Source organism: Onychostoma macrolepis, chromosome 22 (genome assembly GCF_012432095.1).
Source record: "Onychostoma macrolepis isolate SWU-2019 chromosome 22, ASM1243209v1, whole genome shotgun sequence".
Lineage (NCBI taxonomy): Eukaryota > Metazoa > Chordata > Actinopteri > Cypriniformes > Cyprinidae > Onychostoma > Onychostoma macrolepis.
The window spans coordinates 14,303,307-14,328,425 of NC_081176.1; the positions used below are offsets into that span (position 1 = coordinate 14,303,307).

At 37.1% G+C, this 25,119-nt stretch overlaps 1 protein-coding gene across 1 annotated transcript; it reads left to right on the plus strand.

Moving 5' to 3' along the window:
* Positions 1-85: 85 nt before the first annotated feature.
* On the plus strand, positions 86-22,489 carry rad54l2 (RAD54 like 2). The gene is made up of 22 exons (XM_058760954.1): positions 86-286; positions 3,423-3,598; positions 5,661-5,919; positions 7,464-7,576; positions 7,664-7,777; positions 10,519-10,751; positions 10,840-11,022; positions 11,111-11,244; positions 12,406-12,602; positions 12,692-13,034; positions 13,459-13,636; positions 13,722-13,943; positions 15,118-15,236; positions 15,396-15,505; positions 17,603-17,702; positions 17,783-17,988; positions 18,069-18,244; positions 19,590-19,786; positions 19,875-20,053; positions 20,141-20,230; positions 20,324-20,413; positions 21,204-22,489. Exons 2-22 carry the CDS (start codon positions 3,475-3,477, stop codon positions 22,142-22,144), a joined length of 4,308 nt encoding a protein of 1,435 aa, XP_058616937.1. The 5' UTR covers positions 86-286; positions 3,423-3,474; the 3' UTR covers positions 22,145-22,489.
* The last annotated feature ends 2,630 nt before the right edge of the window (positions 22,490-25,119 follow it).

Here is a 25,119-nt window from a genome sequence, read left to right on the forward strand (position 1 = left end):
TCAACTGTCTGGATTATTCCAGGCATTTACACAACACGCCACCTTGTTGTGTTTACTTTTATGCAACCCTGAGTGATTATGAAACGCTCAGTGACACTCAGCCCCCCGGACCGTAAGGAGAGCGGAACCTTCAGAGCGAGTCTGTGCGCCTCGGGGGGCGTTTGAGGTCGCTGCTCCTGCTCAATTGATAGATAAAATAAAAGAATCAGGCAGTACTACAAAAATTAATAATAGTAATTTAATGAGTCACAGCGCAGCCGAGGGATCCTAACAAGGGTGTAAAAAGGTAAGACGCCGATTTACCGTCACACACGCTTGTTTAAGCGGCGATAATGTGTTTTATTAGTTATATTTGAGCACAGTTAGAGCGGAAGCTAACGTCAACAAAAGAGAGCATCGCACGCCCGTGCTAACGCGCTAACGGCTAGCGCGCTCGGGAGGCTTCAAATAATGAGGTGTTTTATACACAACGCATAAAAGACCGTAGAAAACATATGCCTATGTGTGTCTAAAGTGGTTTGGGGGTCGTATCGCGGATCTTAGGTGAGTTTTCCGGCTGGTTGTTCATCTGTTAGCAGCGCCGCTGGTCACCAAGTACAGTTATGTAAATGCACCTCGTTCAGTTCGGTCCACAAAAGCGCTTCAAAACACTTTTATGTGATATGTGATACGAAAATAGGATAATGTATTTCTAGTGTAGTTATATATGATGGGTGTTTGTGTTTTTGTTTGATGACAGCGGGTTTGTGGCGAGCGCAGGTGCAGAATAATCTACCTGAGCTGTAGTTGCATTTTACACACGATCTCTCTCATAATGGAAAAGGTTAGATTTATTGAAGTTTAACATGTTTCTGTTCTTGTTTTCTATGTAAATAACAATATTAGAGTCGAGGTCAGTGGGTTTATAATGGTGTAATGCTTCATGTGTGGAATTGTATTTCCAACATATATATATATATATATATATATATATAATGTATGTATATGTGTGTGTGTGTGTGTGCATATGTATGTATGTATATGTATATTTATGTATGTGTGTAAATAATTACATTTACATTCAGTCATTTAGCAGACGCTTTTATCCAAAGCGGCTTACAAATGAGGACAATGGAAGCAATCAAAATCAGCAAAAGAGCAATGATATGCAAGTGCTATAACAAGCTCAGTTAGCTTAACACAGTATACGTAGCAAGGGTTTGTTTTGTTTTTTTTAGAAAAAGAATAGAGCAAGCTAGTGTTGGAGGCCTTTTTTGCTTTTGTTAATTGTGTAATAAATAAAAAGAAAACAAATAGATAAAATACAAAAAGATTAGAAAAGCTATTGTTAGTTTTTTTTAAAGAATAGAATTCGAGAAGAGAGTGCTAGAGATAGAATAAGGTCAAATAAAGATGGAAGAGATGTGTTTTTAGCCAATTCTTGAAGCTGCTCGGATTATATGTATATCACACACACATATATAAACGCACACCTCAAGCTGATTAATAGATCTGAAAAGCTTCCGGTTGGATTCAACATCCGGTTTGATTGAAAGTAAATTTTTTTTATCCAAAGCAACTTACAAATGAAGACAATAGAAGCAATCAAAATCAACAAAAGTGCAATAAAATAGTATGTAAAATAAATTATGTGTGTGTATACATTTATATGAAGTTCTGTATGTATTATAAATGACATACAGAAAATACGTCATAAAAAATAACTTGGAATCTGACGACTTATGTATGTGTAATTCTATTATTTTATTGTATATTAGTGCTCTATATGTTATGAATCAAACACGTATACAGAAAACGCATTATAAAAATAGTCTGTATGAAGACTGAAGGTTTGAGTCATGTAGGCCACTTTTATGATTTGGTGCTTTTCTGTGATATTTATTTTTTATTTTTTATTTTTTGGTGCTTGACAGCATCCAGCCTCATTCACTTTCATTGTACAGACAAAATCATCCAGGACAACGGCATAAATCCTTTCTTTTGTGTTTCACGGGAGACTGAAAAATGATATGGGTTTATGAAGACCGTCAGAGATCTCGCTTAAAGTTTCTGTCTGTACCAAAAAAAAAAGCGGACGTGTGTTGATGAGGCAGGTGCAGTGTGAAGGTGCGGGGTGGAGCGGATGAGTGTGTTTTGGAACATGCTGTGCTGTACTGTGTGAATGTGTCAGTGTGTCACGGGCAGCGTGGCCTACATTCACACCGCTCACTGCCTGCCAAGCGCTCGCTGCCTTCTCTTATATAACCCGCGCTTATGTAAGAAGCCTGAATCTCTCGCTCCCTGTCCTCCCTCCCCTGTTTTTTTCTTCTTCTAGTTCTTTCTGTTTCTTCTTTACACTTTTTTTTTTTTTTTTTTTACACTTTGCTTGCTCTTTGTTCTCCTATTGCTGAACTTTGGTTTTTGTTGTATTGTTGCTCCGATGTTTGATTACAGCTGAGAATCGCCTAGTTTTAAGTGATTTACACAACTTTGAATTCTCTGTTAACTTTGCGTTGTTTAGTTTTGTAGTTAAAATTTTGCATTGCCCCCCTTTCTTAGCTGAAAAGTAAACTTAGTAGCCAGTATGTTTTTTTTTTTTTTTTTTTTTGGCTGATACTGATATAAATTCACAAGTTTGAGGCCAGTTCTCTATTGCCATTGGAATATTTGCATACATTGATCTCGTATGTCCATATACTTTGTTGGACATATCATAAAAAATGTTTATGATTTTTTGGAATTACCTTATAGCTCTATTTCTAGCTTGTTGCACATTCTCTTTTTCTTTAAGGAAAATAGTAATAAATGATCATTTCAGTGAACAAAATAATATTGTAAAGAAAACAGAATAGTTAATGAAATGTATATCAAAATGTTGAAATAAGATTTATGTTGACTCTAAGATTTTTTTTTGAAAAGTCTTTTACATTTGCAGAGGCTGCATTTATTTGGTCAAAAATTCAGTAAAAACATTAATAATGTGAAATATTAATATTATTAACGTTCAGAATGGCTGTTTTCGTTTTTTATTTAATATCTATTTTTTTCTTATGTAATGTATTCCTGTGATGCAAAGCTGAATTTTCAGCATCATTACTTCAGTCTTCAGTGACACTTGATTCTTCAGAAATCTTTCTAATATGCTCATTTGCTGCTCAAAAAACATTTCTTACAATTAATGTTAATGTTGAAAACAGTTGTGCCGCTTCATATTTTTGTGAAAAACGTAAAACATTTTTATTTCAGCATTCTTTGTTTAATCTAAAGTTCAATGGAAAAGCATTTATTTGAAATAGAAATCTTTTGTAAAGTTACAAATGTCTTTACTGTCAAGTCTTTACTTTTAATCAAATTAATGTATCCTTGCTAAAGAAAATATTAATCTTCTCCAAAAAAAAATTTTGCCAACCTCAAACTTTCTGTTCACTTTGTTTGTTCTCCAGGTGGTTTGAATGAAGATGTGTAAGTAATGCTCTTGGAGACCCAGGGGACGCCATGTCAGAAGAGGCGATCTCAGGGAGCGACCTGGAGCCCAGCCTTAACAGCGAAGAGGAAGAGGAGATGGAGGAGGAGGAAGAGGATGGAGAGAACGATGGGGATGATGAGGAAGACGCAGGCGGTGAGCACCTTTTTCAATTCACACCACCATCTTTCTCAACCAAACACCTGTTTGAGTTTGTAGTTGCATTTAATAAGATTAGGGTTGGGAATCGAAAATCAATTCCAATTCCAGAATCGGAGTTCTTAAAGTCTATAACATACTTTGGTTAAAATTTCTCAATGGTAGTGTAAAAAAAACACCTTTTTCCCCTGTCAAAATCAGCTCTGTTTTCAGCAAGCCGTTTTTTTAGTCCATGTTGCTTTAAATGCTAATGACTCTGCTGACCCCGCCCCTACTGTTTACTTTAGTTGCGAAACTGGCTAACTAGCACATTATTAGGAAAGGCGATTTACAAAGGTTCATAAAAAACCCTTATACTCACTACTTCTATAGATGAAGCTGGATCACGAATGATTCGCGCGAACATAGACGAATATTAAACGAAAGTAACTTTTGAACTGCTAATCCTATCTGAATGCTTTAAAAAGTGTTGTAAAGCGGAGCATTTGTTTCGTTTGGATATTCAGAGTAGCGTACGTGATTACGTCATCACATTTTGACAACATTGATTCGTCAATGCATTTCGTCCCTCTGAGCCAAACAGAAACGATTGTTGACACTTAGTCCCACCCCCGTGCCCAGATTGGTTCAAACTGTCACATATTCAACCAATAAACATAGGTTTTGGTCTTTTGTACCACCATTTACGGTGTTTCATTGGAAATTTGAACAAACGCAAAGTTAAAGTGAAGTCTGTCGTGCGTGCATGAAAACAAACACAAAATAATGCATTTGCATGAGAGAACTCTTTGAAAAAGCCCAGAAAAACACACAACTGTAGTGTTTGAGCACTTTGACATAAAACAAACCAAAAACAAGGATGAAACAGCAGTACATATCAGATAAAGCACTGGAGTTCATGTCTTCGCGTCGCTAGGAAATGTCCCGGTAAAATCGATTCCGAGGCAGAGTACAGCCAGCGGATCGATCCATTTATATTATGTAAACAATAATTATATAGCTCATAAAGATCATTTTCACTATTTCTTTCTGTTGCACTCTGTATATTTCTCACTCATTTTGTGTGTAGTATGTGAATCATTTGCATTATTTTTGTTGCAGAAACATTTGTGCAATTGTTTTCACTATTAGCTGCATGGTTTGTGTTTGTTGTTGTTCATACTCAGATTGAAAATATATTTCTCTGAAAATTTGGACTTTAAATTATCTAGACTGAAACTTCAAGTTCTCCTGTTTATAATGATATATGGCACTTGATGCTGACTACTGGAATAGGTCTTAAAAAAACAAAGAAAAGTGCAGGCGTGTCAGGTGCCCCAAAAATGTTCTAGATCTTTAAGGGTTAAAATGGGGATTTAAAAAAAAAAAAAAAAAAAAACACTGGGTGGATTTTTATAATTACAGGATGGATGTGTACACACACTTCTAACACACATTTATGTTCAAACAACTTGAAAAGTGAATTTTGCATCCAATGACCCCTTTAAGGTCAGGAATCCGATACTTGTAGTAAAATTTTAATTTCAATTCCACCTATCGATTCCTGTGTGGGCATCTTTTGTTTTTAGGTGGTGAAAAGGGGCTGTTAAAAATGTATTCGTCTTTGAATCATTCATTCAAAAGATTCATTGAAAAACACTTGTGAGGGAAGTGTTTCAGAATTGTGAGGGGGATACAATCTCCATTTAAAAAAGTCTATTTTGCACACAAACAGCTCTTAATCAAGTCGAGTTTTTATGTAGCCGGCTTATTTTTGTTCATAGTATTCAGCAGCAATTAGTTGTTTAGCAAAAAGAGACCGAGAATAAATGTTTGATAACTAAATGTTTGACTTTTTTTTTTTTTTTAAACCCACATTGGAACTGAAACTGGGAATCGATAAGCAGAATCGGAATCTGAAATGGAATTGATAAAAATTAAAACGATACCCAACCCTAAATAAGACATGTTTACATGAGGATGAAAGCATCAGGCTTCTGTCTGGTGTCATCGCTAATGTGTGCGCTCTGCTTTCAGTCTGTGAATCAATTATTGATCGCTTGGTATTTCCTCTCAACAGACCAGCTTGAGGGCCTGGAGGCCGAGGATCAAAGAGATCTGACCAGCCCGGCATCTACCTCACCGATGTCTAGAGACTCCAGCCCTGAACCCGGCTCCCGGCCACCCTCCCAGCCCTCGTCCACCTCACGGACGTCATCACGGCCCGACTCTCAACCCCCATCCAGCCCGGACAGCCGCAGCAACACGTCTGCCAACAGCAACACCAAGAAGTCGTCGTCCAAAACCTCTAAACCTGCTCACTTGAGGAGGAACATCCGGTACAGAGCTTCGTTTAATGATAATGCATTACTTCCTGTGTGCTTATTTTTCTGCGGCGGTTCTAGAAGTGTATTTTTTTTTTTTTTTTTTTTGTCAAAACTCTATAAGCCATGAATCAAAGCAACCAGCTGCGAAGTGAATCACACCACTACAAACTTTGATTTGAAGCAATGAAGTAATAAAGCAATAAAGACAAAAAGATAAAGGTGCAAGACTGTGTACTTAATGTGGGAAAGAACTACAATCCCATGAAGCATCGCAAATGACATGATTGAATTAAAATCAATGGTGACATATAAAACTACTTGTATAAAGTTGTTGATTTTATCTGTAGAAACAATATATTTTCAGACCAGACACTACAGACAAAACATTGTTTTTCAGTTTTGGGTTATTTGGCTTTTCAAAACGTGTAGTTTCAGACTAGTGGAAAGAAAATTTTCTAAATACACTGTTGAAGTGTTATTCTTATTATACTTTTAACTGTTTCTGTGTAGTGCTGGGCAATGATTAATCGCATCCAAAATAAAAGTTTTTGTTTATATAATATTTGTGTGTATACCGTGTATATTTATTATGTATATATAAATACACACACATACGCATAAATATTTAGAAAATATTTACATGTATTTGCATGTGTGTATTTATATTAATATAATTTATATTATATAGAAATAAATAACTATAAAAATATAAATATGAACATAACATTTTTCTTAAATATATGCATGCATGTGTGTATTTATATATACATAATAAATATGCACAGCAAACACATTATGTACACAACTTTTATTTTGGATGCGATTAATCGCGATTAATTGTTGCAGCACTACAATGCATATATTTAAAGGTTGTTTTATCTAAATAAAAAAAAAAGTTTTCCTCCACTTCAGTAGCACTTACATAAACCAAAATTTACAGTTTTATTGCCATCTATATTCTGAAGGATTTTACTGTGGGGTTTGCTCATAAAACACATGCTTTGTTTTTTTTATAACATTTTATTCCTAAAAACATGGTTAAAAAAAAAAACAATTCTAGTGGTTGACAGTGTTTTGTGATTTATGGAGTGATAAAAGGAGATATCCAAAATCCCCTCTATAAAAATGGTGGTGTATAAATATGGTTAATATAGTTTTTCACCACAAATTCAGCTGTTAATCATGATTTTGAAAATAAGTTGAATTAATACGAATAGATGGCTTCAACAAAACGCATACCTTTAATTAACAACCTCATAACTTAAAGCAGGTCTGTCTGTAAAGATTTATAAGTTATTGTTAAAAATCAGTTTCCCTATAGAGAAGTAAGAAGTTTTTACTTCCGACTAAATCTTGTCTTTTTAATGCTAACCAGACACAATAAACATCTCGCAACAGGAAGTGTTGTTTCTCTCGTTTTTATTTTAGCCTTACTCACCCACACTAAACACTTGTTGGTCCAAAACTTGCCGTGTTTGTTAATCATGTCACACTATTTATAATTACAAACATTTGTAATTGCATCTCTAATTGCATCTCTCCCCTCCGACATGCAGGAAAGTCCTTAAGGAGCACCAGCTGGAAGCGGGAACCAAAGCCGCCCAGCAGGAGGAGCTCGAGCGACGGCGGCGTCTCGAACAGCAGCGGAAAGACTTCCCCCTTCACGCAGGTGAGACTCGCCTCTGCCACCCGCTGCTCCTCTACAGAATTGTTGGTATTGTAATTAGTTAATTTGTTGCGTTGTCGCCGTTGTCAGATCTGTCCACTGCAGCGCCAGGTCCCAAACAAGAAGTGATCTGTCTGGACAGCAGCGGAGACGAGGGCGAGGCTAAAGAAGCTCCGCCCCCTCAGCTGCCTGCCCACAGAGATGGTAAAGTCAAGTATTAGTTCTAGTACAGTATTATTTATTTACATTATTGCATTAAATTATATACATTATTATTATTAAATATTTTTTATTATTTACATGTTTTTATTATTAAATTATATATGTTAGAAACAAAATAGCCTTGACACTGGCATGGCGTTAAAAGTGAATAAATAAATAAATATACGTTGGAAACTATTTTTTATTTTAAAATAAGTCTTTTTTTTTCTTTTACAATTTTTCAAAAATTATTATTAAACATAATTTACAAATCATTTTTTGTAAACTTTTATTATGTGCATATATCATAATTATTTAAAATGTTTAATAGTAACAATAACAATTGTGTTTTAGTAAACATTGATTGTAAATATTTAAAATGGATTGTAATGTTTGATAATAATAAATATATGTAAATAATAAAATGTAGTTATTATTTACATATTTTAGTAAGCATTTTATTTACATATTAATATTAGTTATTTTTAAAATTATAATACATATTTAATATTAACAATAAATATATGTAAATAATACAATATTTATCGTTTAATTTTATTGTATAATTGTTAAATTTTGTCTGTGTGTGTAAAATATAATGTAGTACATGTTTGTTGTCTATTATTATTGAAATTTATAAATCTAATGCTTAATAATTATAACATTTATTATTAACATATTTAAAATTAATTTTATATATATATATATATATATATATATATATATACAGTATCTCACAGAAGTGAGTACACCCCTCACATTTTTGTAAATATTTTATTATATCTTTTCATGTGACAACACTGAAGAAATGACACTTTGCTACAATGTAAAGTAGTGAGTGTACAGCTTGTATAACAGTGTGAATTTGCTGTCCCCTCAAAATAACTCAACGCACAGCCATTAATGTCTAAACCGCTGGCCACAAAAGTGAGTACATCCCTAAGTGAAAATGGATTCCGTTTGAGGATGCCCCACAGATGCTCAATAGGGTTTAGGTCTGGAGACATGCTTGGCCAGTCCATCACCTTTCCCCTCAGCTTCTTTAGCAAGGCAGTGGTCATCTTGGAGGTGTGTTTGGGGTCGTTATCATGTTGGAATACTGCCCTGCGGCCCAGTCTCCGAAGGAAGGGATCATGCTCTGCTTCAGTATGTCACAGTACATGTTGGCATTCATGGTTCCCTCAATGAACTGTAGCTCCCCAGTGCCTGCAGCACTCATGCAGCCCCAGACCATGACACTCCCACCACCATGCTTGACTGTAGGAAAGACACACTTGTCTTTGTACCTGGTTGCGGCGACACACACTTGACACCGTCTGAACCAAATAAGTTTATCTTGGTCTCATCAGACCACAGGACATGGTTCCAGTAATCCATGTCCTTAGTCTGCTTGTCTTCAGCAAACTGTTTGCGGGCTTTCTTGTGCATCATCTTTAGAAGAGGCTTCCTTCTGGCACGACAGCCATGCAGACCAATGTGATGCAGTGTGCGGCGTATGGTCTGAGCACTGACAGGCTGACCCCCCACCCCTTCAACCTCTGCAGCAATGCTGGCAGCACTCATACGTCTATTTTCCAAACACAACCTCTGGATATGACGCTAAGCACGTGCACTCTACTTCTTTGGTCGACCATGGCGCGGCCTGTTCTGAGTGGAACCTGTCCTGTTAAATCGCTGTATGGTCTTGGCCACCGTGCTGCAGCTCAGTTTCAGGGTCTTGGTAATCTTCTTATAGCCTATGCCATCTTTATGTAGAGCAACAGTTCTTTTTTCCAAATTTAACACACCTGCTCCCCATTCACACCTGAGACCTTGTAACACTAACGAGTCACATGACACCGGGGAGAGAAAATGGCTAATTGGGCTCAATTTGGACATTTTCACTTAGGGGTGTACTCACTTTTGTGGCCAGCCGTTTAGACATTAATGGCTGTGTGTTGAGTTATTTTGAGGGGACAGCAAGATTATGTATATGTATACACACACACACATGCACACACACACATATATATATATATATATATATATATATATATATATATATATATATGAAAAACAACACGCGTATGTATGCAATAATATATCTGTAAATAATCATGACTGTTTAATTGATGTTAAATATTGATTATTTACTTATAAAAATATTAAATAAATACATGTATGTACTGTATGTATGTATGTATGTATGTATGTATGTATGTGACCACAAAACCAGTCTTAAGTCGCTGGGGTATATTTGTAGCGATAGCCAAAAATACATTCTATAGGTCAAAATTATTGATTTTTCTTTTATGACAAAAATCATTAGGACATTAAGTAAAGATCATGTTCCATGAGGATATTTTGTAAATTTTTGATTAGTAATATGCATTGCTAAGAACTTCATTTGGACAACTTTGAAGGCGAATTATTATTATTATTATTTTTTTTTCTCAATATTTAAATTTTTTTTTTTTTTTTGCACCCTCAGATTTCAGATTTTCAAATAGTTGTATCTCGACCAAATATTGTCAGATCCTAACAAACCAGACATCAATGGACAGCTTATTTATTTAACTTTGAGATTATGCATAAATCTCAATTTTGAAAAATTGACACTTATGACTGGTTTTGTGCTCCAGGGTCACACATATATGTATGTGTGTGTGTGATTTAAGAATTTGTAATACTTAAAAAAAAAATATATATATATATAATGTATGTATGTGGTTTAGGTATCTTGATGTTCATTTGTGTTCCTCCAGATGTGATCGAGTTGAGTTCAGGTGATGAAGACGCCCTGCGGATAAGCAGCGAGGAAGACAACGATGATCTCTCTGTCACTCCCGGCACAGAGGAGAGCAGCGGGTCACATGTGAACGACTGCCTCAATCAACCAGACGCCCAGGGAAGAGTGCTGGTCAATATCAACCACCCAGGAGAGGAGGAGGACCTGTTCCTCGGCCCGCAGCTCGCCCGCGCTGTTAAACCACACCAGGTACACACATTTCTGCTATGAAATGGACAGTTTTCCGTTTCACTTGGACATGGAACCTATTTGTCGACGTCTCTTCCTCTACTTTCAGATTGGTGGTATTCGTTTCCTGTATGATAACCTGGTGGAGTCTCTAGAGCGTTATAAGAGCAGCAGTGGCTTCGGCTGTATTCTGGCTCACAGTATGGGCCTGGGCAAAACCCTACAGGTCATCTCCTTTATCGACATCCTGCTGCGGCACACTGGAGCCAAAACTGTCCTCGCCATTGTACCTGTGAGTGTCCGAGAACCAGAGATAGCCAGGGTTTGTGTTTGTCGCTCTGTCAGAGAGGTCTGAATCTCATATCTCCTCTCGTCTCCAGGTGAATACACTACAGAACTGGCTGGCTGAGTTTAATCTCTGGCTGCCTGCTGCTGAGTCCCTTCCCCCCGACACGGATCCAGCCCAGGTTTTACCTCGAACCTTTAAGGTTCACATCCTCAATGATGAGCACAAGTATGAACGCTGCACTGCCTCTTATTTGCACTCCAAATGTTAATATGGTGAACCAAAGCAAGGGTGAATCTCACAGAAAGACAAGAACATGTCTAGGTCATATTACACCCCAAAAATCAAAAGAAAGAAGTTTTTATATTGGTTTTATATTGTGACATTATTTATTGATAATTAAGTACATTTCTGTCCTCAGTTGTCATTGCCAAAATTCCGCTGTCATTAATGTGATAGGAATATATTAATAATGGTATACTGTGTGTGTGTGTATATATTACAGGTAATAAAAGAATATCTATCCATATATTAAAAATAATAATTTATATATATATATATATATATATATATATATATATATATATATATATATATATATATATATATATATATATATATATATATATATATAACATTTATATATTATTTCAAGGCAATTCATGCTTTATTTACATTCATTATTTAAGATTACATAGTTATATAATTTTTATTATTATAATAAATAGTTAGTTATTAAAAATAAGTAAATATGCTAGTAAATTAATTACAAAATGACAGTATTAACAAATAATAATGTCTATTTATTTACATAATCATATAATTTATGCTTCATTGTATGGTGATTTAAATGAAAAAAATCATTGTATTAAAGTAACAAGAATCACAGTCAAGAAACATTATTAAATGTTAATTCAATTATTTGCATGTTATATTATTAAACATTGTAAGAAATGTTTAATAATAATAACTAATAAAGTGTAAATAATAATTTTTATGTAATTGTATATAAGATATTTATCATAATTATCAATTATTATTATTATTAATTTAAAAATATTAGATATGAAACTTCCTGACATGTTACAGTACTGAATTTGGAGAGAAAATGTGCTTTATTGCCATTTAACAATAATGTCACAATGACAAAATAAAACTTAGTCTCAAAAATAGGCTATATATATTATGAAAATATATAATTATCAATTCAGTTTTAAGTAATTTTTAATTTGTTTTTGTGAGATTTACCCACAAAATGAAAAATATAATCTCTCACAATATGTTGTTGTCAAAGTGTTTATGTTGGTGATGATTTGAGTGTTATAATTGGTAGTACAGTCGCTTGTAGCATCTGCTGACACATCAATGTATTTCTTCCATCTGGACCAGAACCACAGTGGCCCGGGCCAAGGTGGTGGAGGACTGGACTCGTGACGGCGGGGTGCTGCTAATGGGGTACGAGATGTACCGCCTGCTGTCTCTCAAAAAGAGCTTTGTGACCGGCCGCAAAAGGAAGTCCAAGAAACCTGCGGGACCTGTAATTATTGACCTGGACGAGGAGGACCGTCAGCAGGAGCTCATGAAAGGTTGGTTGGGGATTGCTGGTGGAAAATGTAGGCCGTTTACTCTGGTTATGGTCTATAATGAGTTTTTGCGTGTCCTCTGTGGTCTTCAGGGATTGAGAGAGCACTGTCGCGGCCCGGGCCGGATGTCGTCATATGTGACGAGGGCCACCGTATCAAAAACTGCCATGCCAGCACCTCACAGGCCCTGAAGAACATCCGGTCCCGGCGGCGGGTGGTTCTGACTGGATACCCGCTGCAAAACAACCTGATAGAGTACTGGTGCATGGTGGATTTCGTCCGGCCCGATTTCCTTGGTACGCGGCAGGAGTTTAGTAACATGTTCGAGCGGCCCATTCTGAATGGCCAGTGTATAGACAGCACACCACAGGACGTCCAACTCATGAGATACAGGAGTCACGTCCTGCACAGCCTGCTGGAGGGCTTCGTGCAGAGGTGAGCTATTATTATTAAATATTTATTATTATTTATTTTATTTTATTTATTTAAAAAAACGACCATGTACAATTTAACATTACTTTTTTATATCTCAAGCATTGTATTATTATTATTATTATTGAATATTTATTCAATTATTATTGTTGTGGATTTATTATTATTTTTTGTTGTTATCATTACTATTATTATTTCATTTGCAATATGGAATATTAAATTATTAATGAACATTTATTATAATTTACACATGTAGTTTTGTTTACATTCATTTATTAATAAATAGTACATTTTATTATTATTGTTAAATAAAATTATATTTATTATTATTAAATATATATTATGTTTATTCAATGTTTAGGTTTATGTTTTGGTTGTTGTTATTTTGGACCAAAAAATGAAGCTAAACTGTTTTCTCCCTGGCCAGGCGAGGTCATGATGTTCTCCGGAATCAGCTGCCGGCGAAAGAGGAGCATGTGATCCTGGTACGACTGTCTCGCCTGCAGAGGGCGCTCTATACAGAGTTCATGAACCGCTTCAGGGAGGCGGGAAACACCGGGTGGCTCGGACTCAACCCGCTTAAAGCTTTCTGTGTTTGCTGCAAGGTACTTGCGCCCCAAAGACGCACCTGTTGTATGCCTTATATGTAGTGGTTGATGTACTTACGACTCCTCTCTGTGCGTCCTGTAGATCTGGAATCATCCAGACGTTTTGTACGAAGCTCTGCAGAAGGAAAATCTGGCCAATGAGCAGGATCTTGACCTGGATGACCTCAACTCCACCAGCGGGACCCGCTGCTCCGCTCCGGGAATAAAGGGCAAGTCGTCCGACCCGGCCAACAGCAAGATGGCTGCTATGGGACCCCTGAACCCCTTACAGGAGAGGGCCAACCAAGTCATCACATATGAATGGGTAAAACTGCGCAACTTAGAATGTGTTTGACACTTTGAATTGAAATGAAACCGAAATATGGCTTAGTGCAGGGATCCTCAAATCTGGCCCACAAGATCCACTTTCCTGCAGAGTCTAGCTCTAACCCTAATCAAACACACCCGAGCATGCTGATCAGTGTCTTTAAGATCATTAGAAAATCACAGGTAGGTGAGTTTGATCAGGGTTGGAGCTAAACTCTGCAGTAGATTGGCCCTCCAGGGAAAGATTTGAGGAACCCTGGCTTAGTGCAATTATCAAATCACAAATGTACGATTTAATGAAATAAATATGTGATGCATGTTTCAGAGTAAAGCGCAGCACTGTGTTGTTTTACACGCGTTTACCGGTGTTTTCAGTGACTCAAAGTGGCTCATTTCGCAGTAAATTTTCTTCCCAAATTTGGTATGAGTGGCACTTATAAACCAGCTGTTGTCAACAAAAGCTTTAAGAACTCTGCGGCTTTTGCCAAACTAGAAGCTTGTTGGTATAACTTTTGAAAATGCAGAAAATAAGAAAATAATGTAACAAGTTGTACAATAAACTAATTACATTTTTTGTTGTTTTTCAGTGAAATATTTCAATGGTAATATTTCTTTATATATTTATTTACAAAATATTACGTTTTAGATATTTATACTTTTAAATGTATATTATTTACACTAATAATAAAATAATTATACTAAGTATTATTTTTATATTATAATTGTTTTATTAATTTATAGTTTTATATTATTAGATTTTTTTTATTATTATTATTAAAATGTTTGGGGAAATTGTACAGCCCTACAAACAAGTACAGCAAACATCAAGCTTTTTTTAATGTATTTTAAATGTGTTCTCCCAAATCGTGCAGTCCTAGAACACATTGTTCACGTTCTCATTTGCATTTAGCATTTTCTTTTTAACTTGTAATGTTAGAAAAAGCAATCATATTTTTTTTACATGACCATTTTATGTCTTGTATCTTAGAATTAGAACCAGCTGTTTTTGCTACTATACCTTTAAGACTTCCATATGTAAATATTATGATTGGTCTTTGTCTACTCCAGGCTGCTGAACTTTGAATAGATTTGAATTGGAAATGTTGGTGGTAATGATGTAATTTCTGCATGTTATGAACATATTTGAATCCTTTTTGAATCATTTGTTTTAGGCAAAAGACATCATGACTAACTACCAGACGGGTGTTCTGGAGAACTCTGCCAAGATGGTTCTGCTTTTCCACCTGATCGACGAGAGTGTCAAACGAGGAGATAAAATACTTGTTTTCAGGTGGGAAATGTTTGCAGTTTTTATGTGTGACAGTATACAGATGTTTGCCTTTTTCTGTAATCTCTCCTTAGGCATCCTGAACTGTCAATCATGCTGTTATTTTATTTTTACCTCAACGCTTACACTGGCTTCTTTTATCTGTGTGTGTGATTCTTGCAGTCAGAGTTTATCAACGCTTACGATTATGGAAGATTTCCTGAGTCGGAGGCCCATGCCGATCCAAACAGAAACTGGGATGCACAACTGGGTCCGGAACGTCAATTACTACAGTGAGTTTTCAAACGTTTGCTGATGCCAAGCGGACCATTTATTGTTAACTAAAAACTAAAATGAAAAAAAAAAAAAAGTTCATTACTTGAAATAAAATAAACGTTTACTCATTTTTATTTTAGTTTAACTTGAAGCACTAAAAAAAACTAAAGAAACTAATAAATACAAATCAATTTTAGACATAAAAAACAACAACAAAAGATTTTCCATCTGCCATCAGTGGCTCAACTGTAACGTTATGAAGTGACGAGAACGCTATGTGAATCAGTGTGGTGTGGCTGACACAGAAGAGCGTACGCAGTTTGCGTCCAGTGGATACTCTCCATAATGGCGCTACGCTGACGCGGAGACAATTGTTGAATAAAGTCGTTATTTTTGTTTTCTTTGCGTACAAAAAGTATTCTTGTCGCTTCATAACGTTACGGTTGAAGCACTGATGGCAGATGGAGTATTTTGATGATGTCTTTCATACTTTTCTGGGCCTTGACAGTGTTGATTGTTTGGCAGTCAGTGGGACAGTAACAAGTAGGGGTGGGAATCTTTAGGCACTTCACGATCCGATTCCAAAATGATTCTTGATCTACATTTTTTCCTAATTAATTCTTCTACTGTGCAAATACATCTTTACAACTTTACATTTTAACCAAAATTGGAGTTTCTATGCTTTTTGTTTATAGTTGGAATCTCCTTGACAGTACTGCCATCTTAATATTAGGGGTGTGAATCGGCACTGGTTTCACGATTCGTTTTGATTAAGATTATCATGTCAACGATTCGATTCAATTCGATATCACCATGCATCACATCCTCATTTTTCAATATTACTGCACATGGCTACATTTTCATATAAATTTTCTATCAAATTTATTTTGTGCAATATTTATTTTATTTTTTAAGTTAAATTACAGAAGCAGGCTACTTTTTTAAATAGTTACTTATTTAAAATAAGTGTTCTTTAAGTTTCCGAAAGTTTACCGACAATCATATTTGTGGGTTTTACTTTGTCCTTCAGCATTACTGCCGTTTGATTATTACTGATGAGATCATAGACAGTGGCAGCTTTAATAGGCTGCATTCACACTAATGCACAGATCTAATTTGACATATCAAATGTTTTGTGTTTGCATCAAGTATTCGTAGATACAAGTGCATTTAACCGCAGCCGTGAGCTTCAGGACAATACATAAAGCGCATGTGAAAGTCTGTCAGTACGCAAGTTTCGTGCATCTAATACGGACTGCATTCCAAACGGAAAAGCGCACACTGTCCAGCAATACGCACGCGTCTCACGGCGCATATCCTATGCAATGAAGCTGCGTGTAGTGTGTACACGTGCCATATGCAGTGGGAAAAAAACAAGCTCCGAATCGATTCTGAAATGTTTAGAATCGATTCAGAATCGTTGAAGATAGAATCGCGATGCATCGGAGAATGTTTTTTTTTTTTTTTTTCTCCCACCCCTAGTCACAAGCCTCCCGGTTTTCATCCAAAATATCTTAATTTGTATTCCGAAGATGAACAAAGCTTTTACGGGTTTGAAACGACATGGGGGTAAGTGATTAATGACAACATTTTAATTTTGGGGTGGAGTAACCCTTTAATTCATAATTTATTCAAATATATATATATAAAAAAAAAAAAGACGGCTATATTTTTAAAAGCCTTACTTATACTGTGTGAGACAAATAATACATGTGATAAGTGTCCTATAATTTTAATTAATAATAATAAAAATAATAACTAATAATTAGTAATATTCGTGTAATGTTAATTTTAAATCATAATTTAAGCATTTTTTTATTTATTCGTGAATAAAATTTTTAATATATCTGAAAAAAATCATATAATAATTAGCTATTCAAATATTTTAGCAATACATCTTAAAACATGTTTTCATAAATAGTTGTCCAAAGAATGTTTTATTGTGTTTCGACTTGTTTTTCCATTTTTTTTGTCGCTGATGTTTTCTACAGACCCATATTAAACATTTATTAATCATTTTAATTTCTGTGGCCTATAGATCAACTCTGCCCAAGGTTTGTTGTGGTTTAGGGTATTTGTTCTTTATAAATTCTCCGTTTTTTGTCTTTGTGCAGGGTTGGATGGGAGCACATCGGCTTCAGAGAGAGAGAGACTCATCAACCAGTTTAATGATCCGGCGAACAACCAAGCCTGGGTCTTCCTGCTGTCCACCAGGTGAACCTGAGCGCCAAAATATGCCATAAAAATAGTGACAAAACAATGAGGTCTGGACTAACAGGCTGCTGTATTTGCAGGGCTGGTTGTTTGGGGGTGAATCTGATCGGCGCGAATCGCGTGGTGGTTTTCGACGCATCGTGGAATCCGTGTCACGACGCTCAGGCCGTGTGTCGCGTGTATCGCTATGGCCAGCGCAAGCCTTGCCACATCTATAGGCTGGTGTGTGACTTCACACTGGAGAAGAAGATTTACGACCGGCAGGTGTCCAAGCAGGGCATGTCTGGTAAGAGAAGGCGGGAAAGTCTGGGATTTTTTTGTCTTCATGTGAAAACAGTTCTGACGTTATGATTACCTATTGACCAGATCGAGTCGTGGATGATTTGAACCCTGTCCTCACCTTCACGCGGAAGGAAGTGGAGTCGCTGTTGCACTTTGTGGAGGAGGAGCCTGATTCCAGCCAATCAGAGCTGGTCCCTAATGAGGAATTGGAAATTGTCATTAACCAAGCCTGCCTGTTATATCCACACCTCTTAACCAAGGTAATTACTCTTTCCACACCAGTTTTAAAATGTTACTATTCCAAACAAAATTCTGGAATAGTAAATTCCATTCCACAAAATTCTGAATCATACCATTTGAAATCTTAGCTCATGAATATTGATTAGGCCATGTTGAAATTGATTCTTAAATTTTTTTTGGACCATTTCTAGTGCTTTATTTCTGCAACCATTTTCCAAATCCAAAAATTATGCCGTCAATTTTAATCCTACAATGGTTTAGGTTTAGCTTATGAATATTAATTAGTTTGTGTTCACCAGTGTTAATTTTAAGAACCTTTTTTCTGTGACTAAGACGAGACGTTGACGAGCTAAAATTAATATCTGATGATAGAAATTTATGCCCCGTCTTCATTAACGAGACGAGATGGGATTAAAATGTTATTTGAGGACTACCGGACATTCAAAATACATCCTATAGGCTAAGTTAACTGTATTGTCTTTCAAAATGTTGTCTCTGTCATTGGATTACAATCAGATGGGGGGCGTTTATATCTAGTCTCAGTGTGGCAGCCGCAGCGGACGGATAGGCTATCAAAACGCGAACTAGCGATCTGAAACAAATCTGAAAAAAATGAGTTTAATTTGTATCTCTACCAAAAAATAAAAATTTATTCCAGTTTTTCCAAATTCAATCCTTGATTCAAATTTCTCATAAGCTTAATTGATTTGGTCTAAAGAGAGAAGAATTGATGCCTATTTTTGTTTGAATACTACATATAAAATAGCTACCAAAATAAATGTTGTTAACGGCACTTTGACTAAAAGTAATGACTAAAAGTTGACAAAAATACAATTAATTTTCGTAGACTAAAACTAGACTAAAACTATAAAAGACTGAAATGACTAAAATGTGACTAAGACTATTAAGCATTTTCGTCTCAAGATAAAGACTAAGACTAAATCAAAAATGCCTGCCAAAATTAACACTGGTGTTCACGTAGATATGTAAAGGCCATTGCACACGGAGTCCGAAATTAATTCCTATCAGTAAACAAGACCAGGTACTCTTGTGCAAATTCAGCTATTCCAACAACATTTTGAATCCTATTATGGTGTAGGCTCTGCTTATGAATCTTAAAACATTTTTGACATTGCTTTGTAAACTTGAAGTCTTGCGAAGCGTTTCTGCAACCATTTTCAAAATGTAAACATTCTGAATCCTACTACATTGTAGACTTGGCTTATGAATATTAATTAGGTTGTCATGTAAGCTCATTTCTGGTTTAACTTGTGAATATTGATAAGGTTAAGTAATTAGAGTGCTAATATTCCTTCCTAGGTCATTCAGTCGCCTATGCTAATATCTGTCTGTTTTCCACACCAGCAACCGTTCCATCATGAGTCTCTCCTGATGGACCGCAAGGATTTGAAACTGACCAAAGCGGAAAAGAGAGCAGCTAAGAAAAGCTATGAAGATGAGAAGCGGGCGTCCGTGCCGTATCAGCGGCCCTCTTACGCACATTACTACCCAGCTAGCGACCAGAGACTCACTAATATCCCTGCCTTCAGCCAGAGGAACTGGTGAGTCCACCACAGAAACCCTCAATGTAACACCCTTCTGTTTTGAGAGTGTTTAAAATATGTTTGCTTATCCAAACCTTTCGTTCAGGCGGCCCCCTCCTCATTTAGAAGAGAAACCAGTTGCAAGCGTGAGGCCAGTTCAGTCCACACCCATTCCCATGATGCCCCGACAGGTACCCATGGGCATCCCGAGTTCAAGTGCGGGATTCCCGGTCAACTACCTGCAAAAGGCCGGCGTTTATGTGCAGCGTGTTGTCACCACCACTGGTACAGACAGTTCACTTGTAGTGCTTACAACTTCTTGCTTCATGTTCCCAGTTTGTTTCTTCATGATTTGATGTCTTTGCTCTGCAGATATTGTGATCCCAGGTTCCAACAGCAGCACAGATGTCCAAGCCCGGATAGGTGCAGGAGAGAGTATTCACGTTATCAGAGGATCCAAAGGTACCTCAGTTTCAGAAAACTGTTAAGAGCATTTGCTGTTCACTGGCTGTTGGTAAGGTTTATTCACTTCATATTCTGTCGTTTGCACTGCAGGCACATACATCAGGACCAATGATGGGAGGATATTTGCCATCCGCTCTGGAAAACCAAGACCACCGGAAGGAGGAGCCACAGCTTCAAGAGGTGTGCTAATTTACTCATTTCTAAATAAGCAGTTCTTCTGGCATAAGCTTGAGGCAAAATTGACCCCATTTTATAGACTTTTAATGCTTTTCAAAATCGGATGTATCGGGGAGATTCCTGCTTCTGAACTTTTAAGTCATTCCTTTAACTGACTTTCAGAAGATAGTAAAACATAAGAAACCAAATAACAATAGTACCATTGTCTTTGAGTTTGAGGATAAACGATGCTATGCAATACACATTCTATTGCATTTTTTCCAAGTAGGAATGTCAAAAAATTGATTATTGTGCAAAGTTAACCATTGCACATTTTTCCAAAGACAAAAGGTCTGTTGCTTTAAAAATGGTCTCTGTTTCACATGATCTAGAGGTCTGCGTAGGATGGGTGTTTTAGTTCCATGGATTTTGTCCCGAATATTATCCCGTTCCTGCCATTTAAAGGCCCACTGATAGAGGTAGAAGCAAAATGAAGATGCTTTACCTCGCTGGTGTGTACAATCAAAAAACTTTGACAATATTGAAAACTTCACGAAACTGAAACTGTTCATCTTTCCTACCACCCCAACACTCATTAATTCAAAACTTGTTCTATGCCTCACTCTGTGGCATAGTATCCCGCAGTAGTCACATGGGTGTAGAGGCCTCTACCTTGATTAAGACCACAGTTTTTATTGTTGATTGTTTATTCCTTTACTGGGTTGTGACTCAACGAGCTTTCGGTGACCACCTCAGATCTTTACCTAGTAGTCTACACCAACATAAACTAACAAAATCTCTTTCTTTCTCACAGAGGAATCCGGCCCTACCTTGCATTCTGTCAGTAACGGTCGTGCATCTCCTCAGGAGCCAAAACGTTTAACCCCAGAGGCTCCACCTCGTCCTTCGCCCCAAGACAGCCCCAATCTGCTCCGAGAATTCCAGAGTAACAAGGACCTGGTTCCAGCAGGAGAGAACTTGCCATCTTCAGGAACACCCGAACCCTCGGGAGCAGACAGACCCATCCAGAACCCAGTTCGAATCCCCGACCAACACCGGCAGCTCAGCAATGACATTGCGTCGTCTGTGGACGTTCAAAGTTTGAAGCGGAAGCTTTTGGAAAGTCGGACATCCAAACCATCTAGCGCCAAACGGACCTCAACATCAGCTGGTGTAGCCGGGAGTTACCCGGGATTTCCTTTAAGCAGCGGATTTGGGTTCCCATCCATGGGACTGAACCCTGCCTTGCTGGGTGCACTGGGTCACATGACTCCCCCCTCTCTCGGAAGCAGGTCGCACCTCCTACAGCAAGCCGGTCAGGCTTTGGGTGACCTACATGCCATGTTCCCCACTGACCCACTCGGACTTGGCGTGTCCAACAGCACTCTTTCCTCGACCTGCTCGACCAACACCACATCCTCCACCCATGCTGGAATGCTAGCCCCTTCTTCATCCTCGGTGCCCTCTTCGTCATCGTCCTCCACTTCCTCCTCACTCCCACCCTTCCTCATGAACCCCGGCATGGCAAGCATGCTCTCCGGCTTCCCAGTATCATTTTCCCAGCCGCTGTTCTCTGGGTCCCTTCACCCTAGAGGCATGTCCTCTACGCCAACCCCTGCCTCCACTGCCTCCAATTTCCTCTCTTCCTCCGGCCTGCTGGGGGCAGCGTTCAACCGCCCCGACACGCACCCCTCACTTGCGGAAAATGGCGGGAGCAGCTCGGACGACGATGTCATAGAGGTGATGGGCCAGTGATTGGCTGCCTTGGATTCTGTTGTTCCAAATGGAAGAATCCTATTGGATGGAGCTGAAATTATATAAATCCAAATGCTGAATATGCATGGAGTTAAGAAAGGCGATTATATATTTTTCTTTACCGTAAGGGACCAGAGCACAGGGCAAACGTGAAGAGCCCTAGTCGTATCTCTCTCCTGAGGGCCTGGACACGGACCTGACGAATTCCCTCGGAGAGAATACCGAACCGAACTTAAATGTGATTGTCTTTACAGACTGTTTGCATTCGTAAGAGATGACTTTAGAAATACTTAGCCGTTTGCTAGACCTTGTAGCATCACCTGGAATGATAAACGAAAAAACATATGTGACCTTTTTTTATTATAATTGTAAGTACTACTATTACTTTTGTAAACGATGGTCCTACATGAATATTCATATTCGTTTTAAATCGCAGACTGGGCAACGGGGGGAATTCGTAACAATCGAATCATAGAACGACAGAAGCCATGCCTAGCATTAGCACCGCCGAGACCTTTTTGCTTTCCTTTGAGAAAAGAAAAAAAAAAACGACAAGGAAAACCTTAAAAACTCGAATGTATTTTCATGTTAGCCTTTAAAATTTGGTGGAGGGACGTAAGTTTAGTGTGTTTAGTTCGATATTAGCCTTAAAGCAGACAAATGGATCTGTGTTCTTGTTCAATTGCGTAGCAAACAAAATCATCCGTTGTTCTCCATTGGGATCATCTTACGAATGTGTAGACTGTTATGCGACCCTACTAGCTGTAGTTTTGAGAAATTTGCGCTTCGGATCATCTGCGCACTCATTCAGTTTCATCCGTGTTGGGGCCACAGTCATGACCAAAGTGTTTGTTGGGCCGTTTCGAAGAATTTCGATGTTAAACGTTTGTGTTAATGTTGATTCGCGCTGGTTGACCTGTGACTGACAAATCCCTCAGCCAATAACACTGTTCATTCTCTGTGCCTATTAGAGCTCTTTATTTTGACTCCTCCCACAGTCTGCTTTCTGATTGGCAGATACCCACTTCGTGAACTTTGGCCTGAGTCTGCAGACGCTGTTAATATAAATACAATGGTGTGCATTTGACATGTGATTATATCTTTTTTCGTTGTTATTTGAATCTTTGTTTTTTAACATCTTACAGCATACCTATGTATTAGTTTTGTTTTCTCTTTTAACTATGTACAAATTTACCAGAAATATTTATTTATAATGCTGAAGAGTAATTCATTTTCATTCTTTTTTTTATTTTTATACGTTTTCAACCTTTTTTAAGTAGGAAAAAAATCCCTCTATCTGAGAGACGCAGGGTTTTTTTCCCCATAGGTGAGTTCAAGACCACGATCTGTGAGCGATTCAGCAGTCGGGACCCGCAAACACACATGATCTCATACAGGCGCTGTCCCGGGAGGTGTCCACACGTCATCTCGTGTTCCCAGCATGGAGAGGAGTACATTCAAATGACATTGTATTTATTAAATATTGTTTTAACATAAATAAACCTGACTCCTCTTGTATTCAGAATAAAAAAAAATATATATATATATATATATATACATACACTGTGTGCAGAATTATTAGGCAAGTTGATATTATGGTCATATTTTTTGCCAAGAAAATTTTACCAATTCCAAACCACATCAATTTTAATAACTACTACTGATTTTGTATTTAATCATTTCTAAGTTATATATAATTGTCCATGAAGGCTGAAAGTCAAAAACTCCTTATTTCAGGTGTGCTGAATTATTAGGCAGGTTTTCTTTTACAGATAAAATGAGCCAAAAAAGAGATTGAACTCAAAGTAAAAAAAAATTAAATAATTAAATGCCCATGAGAAGGATGCAATACTAATTCAATAATAGAATTAGCAAAGTTAAGGCATGATCATTGGGCAGCGAAATGCTCATTGGGTCAGCAGGGTCAGAAAAAACAGGTGGAGAAGAAAAGACACGTTAACTGCAAAAGAATTAAGAATTAATGTGAAGAATTAGGTGAGAAACCATCAGGAATCATTTAGTCTCCAGCGCCATCATTTTCCAGAATGACTCCACCAGTGACTCTCGAAGGACCAGCATCACATCCTCTTGTGCCACTGTTTGAAGAATTTATCTTCCAGAATCTGGCAGTAAGTTTTAGGAGTTCATTTTAGTCAATCTCTGCAAGACAAACTTTTCAGGATAGGAGATGGAATAAAAATGAGCTCCTAAAACTTACTGCCAGATTCTGGAAGATAAATTCTTCAAACAGTGGCACAAGAGGATGTGATGTCACTCTCAACTTATCTGTCCATAAATCCTATACAAAATCAGTCTTCATGTATTTCACAACACTTCAGCATGTTATTCATATTAAGTGAGGGTTATTTTTTAGCATTTTTTACCCAAGCAAGGTCTCTGAGAAGCTGACACATTGCACTTCTGGAGACTCCAGGAAGGTTGCAGTTCTGGAAAATGATGGCGCTGGAGACTAAATGATTCCTGATGGTTTCTCACCTAATTCTTCACCTTAATTCTTAATTCTTTTGCAGTTAACGTGTCTTTTCTTCTCCACCTGTTTTTTCTGACCCTGCTGACCCAATGAGCATTTAGCTGCCCAATGATCATGCCTTAACTTTGCTAATTTTATTATTGAATTAGTATTGCATCCTTCTCATGGGCATTTAATAATTTAATTTTTTTTTACTTTGAGTTCAATCTCTTTTTTGGCTCATTTTATCTGTAAAAGAAAACCTGCTAATAATTCAGCACACCTGAAATAAGGAGTTTTTGACTTTCAGCCTTCATGGACAATTATATATAACTTAGAAATGATTAAATACAAAATCAATAGTAGTTATTAAGATTGATGTGGTTTGGAATTGGTAAAATTTTCTTGGCAAAAAAATATGACCATAATATCAACTTGCCTAATAATTCTGCACACAGTGTATATATATTTTAAACAAAGTTAGTAAATATTAATATTAACATCA

Excerpts from the sequence above, each read along its gene's own strand:
- rad54l2 (XM_058760954.1), top strand. The coding sequence starts at position 3,475 with ATGTCAGAAGAGGCGATCTCAGGGAGCGACCTGGAGCCCAGCCTTAAC. Across the intron at positions 15,237-15,395 it reads GATAAAATACTTGTTTTCAG|TCAGAGTTTATCAACGCTTA; the intron begins GTGGGAAATGTT and ends TGATTCTTGCAG. Across the intron at positions 20,414-21,203 it reads AGGAGCCACAGCTTCAAGAG|AGGAATCCGGCCCTACCTTG; the intron begins GTGTGCTAATTT and ends TCTTTCTCACAG.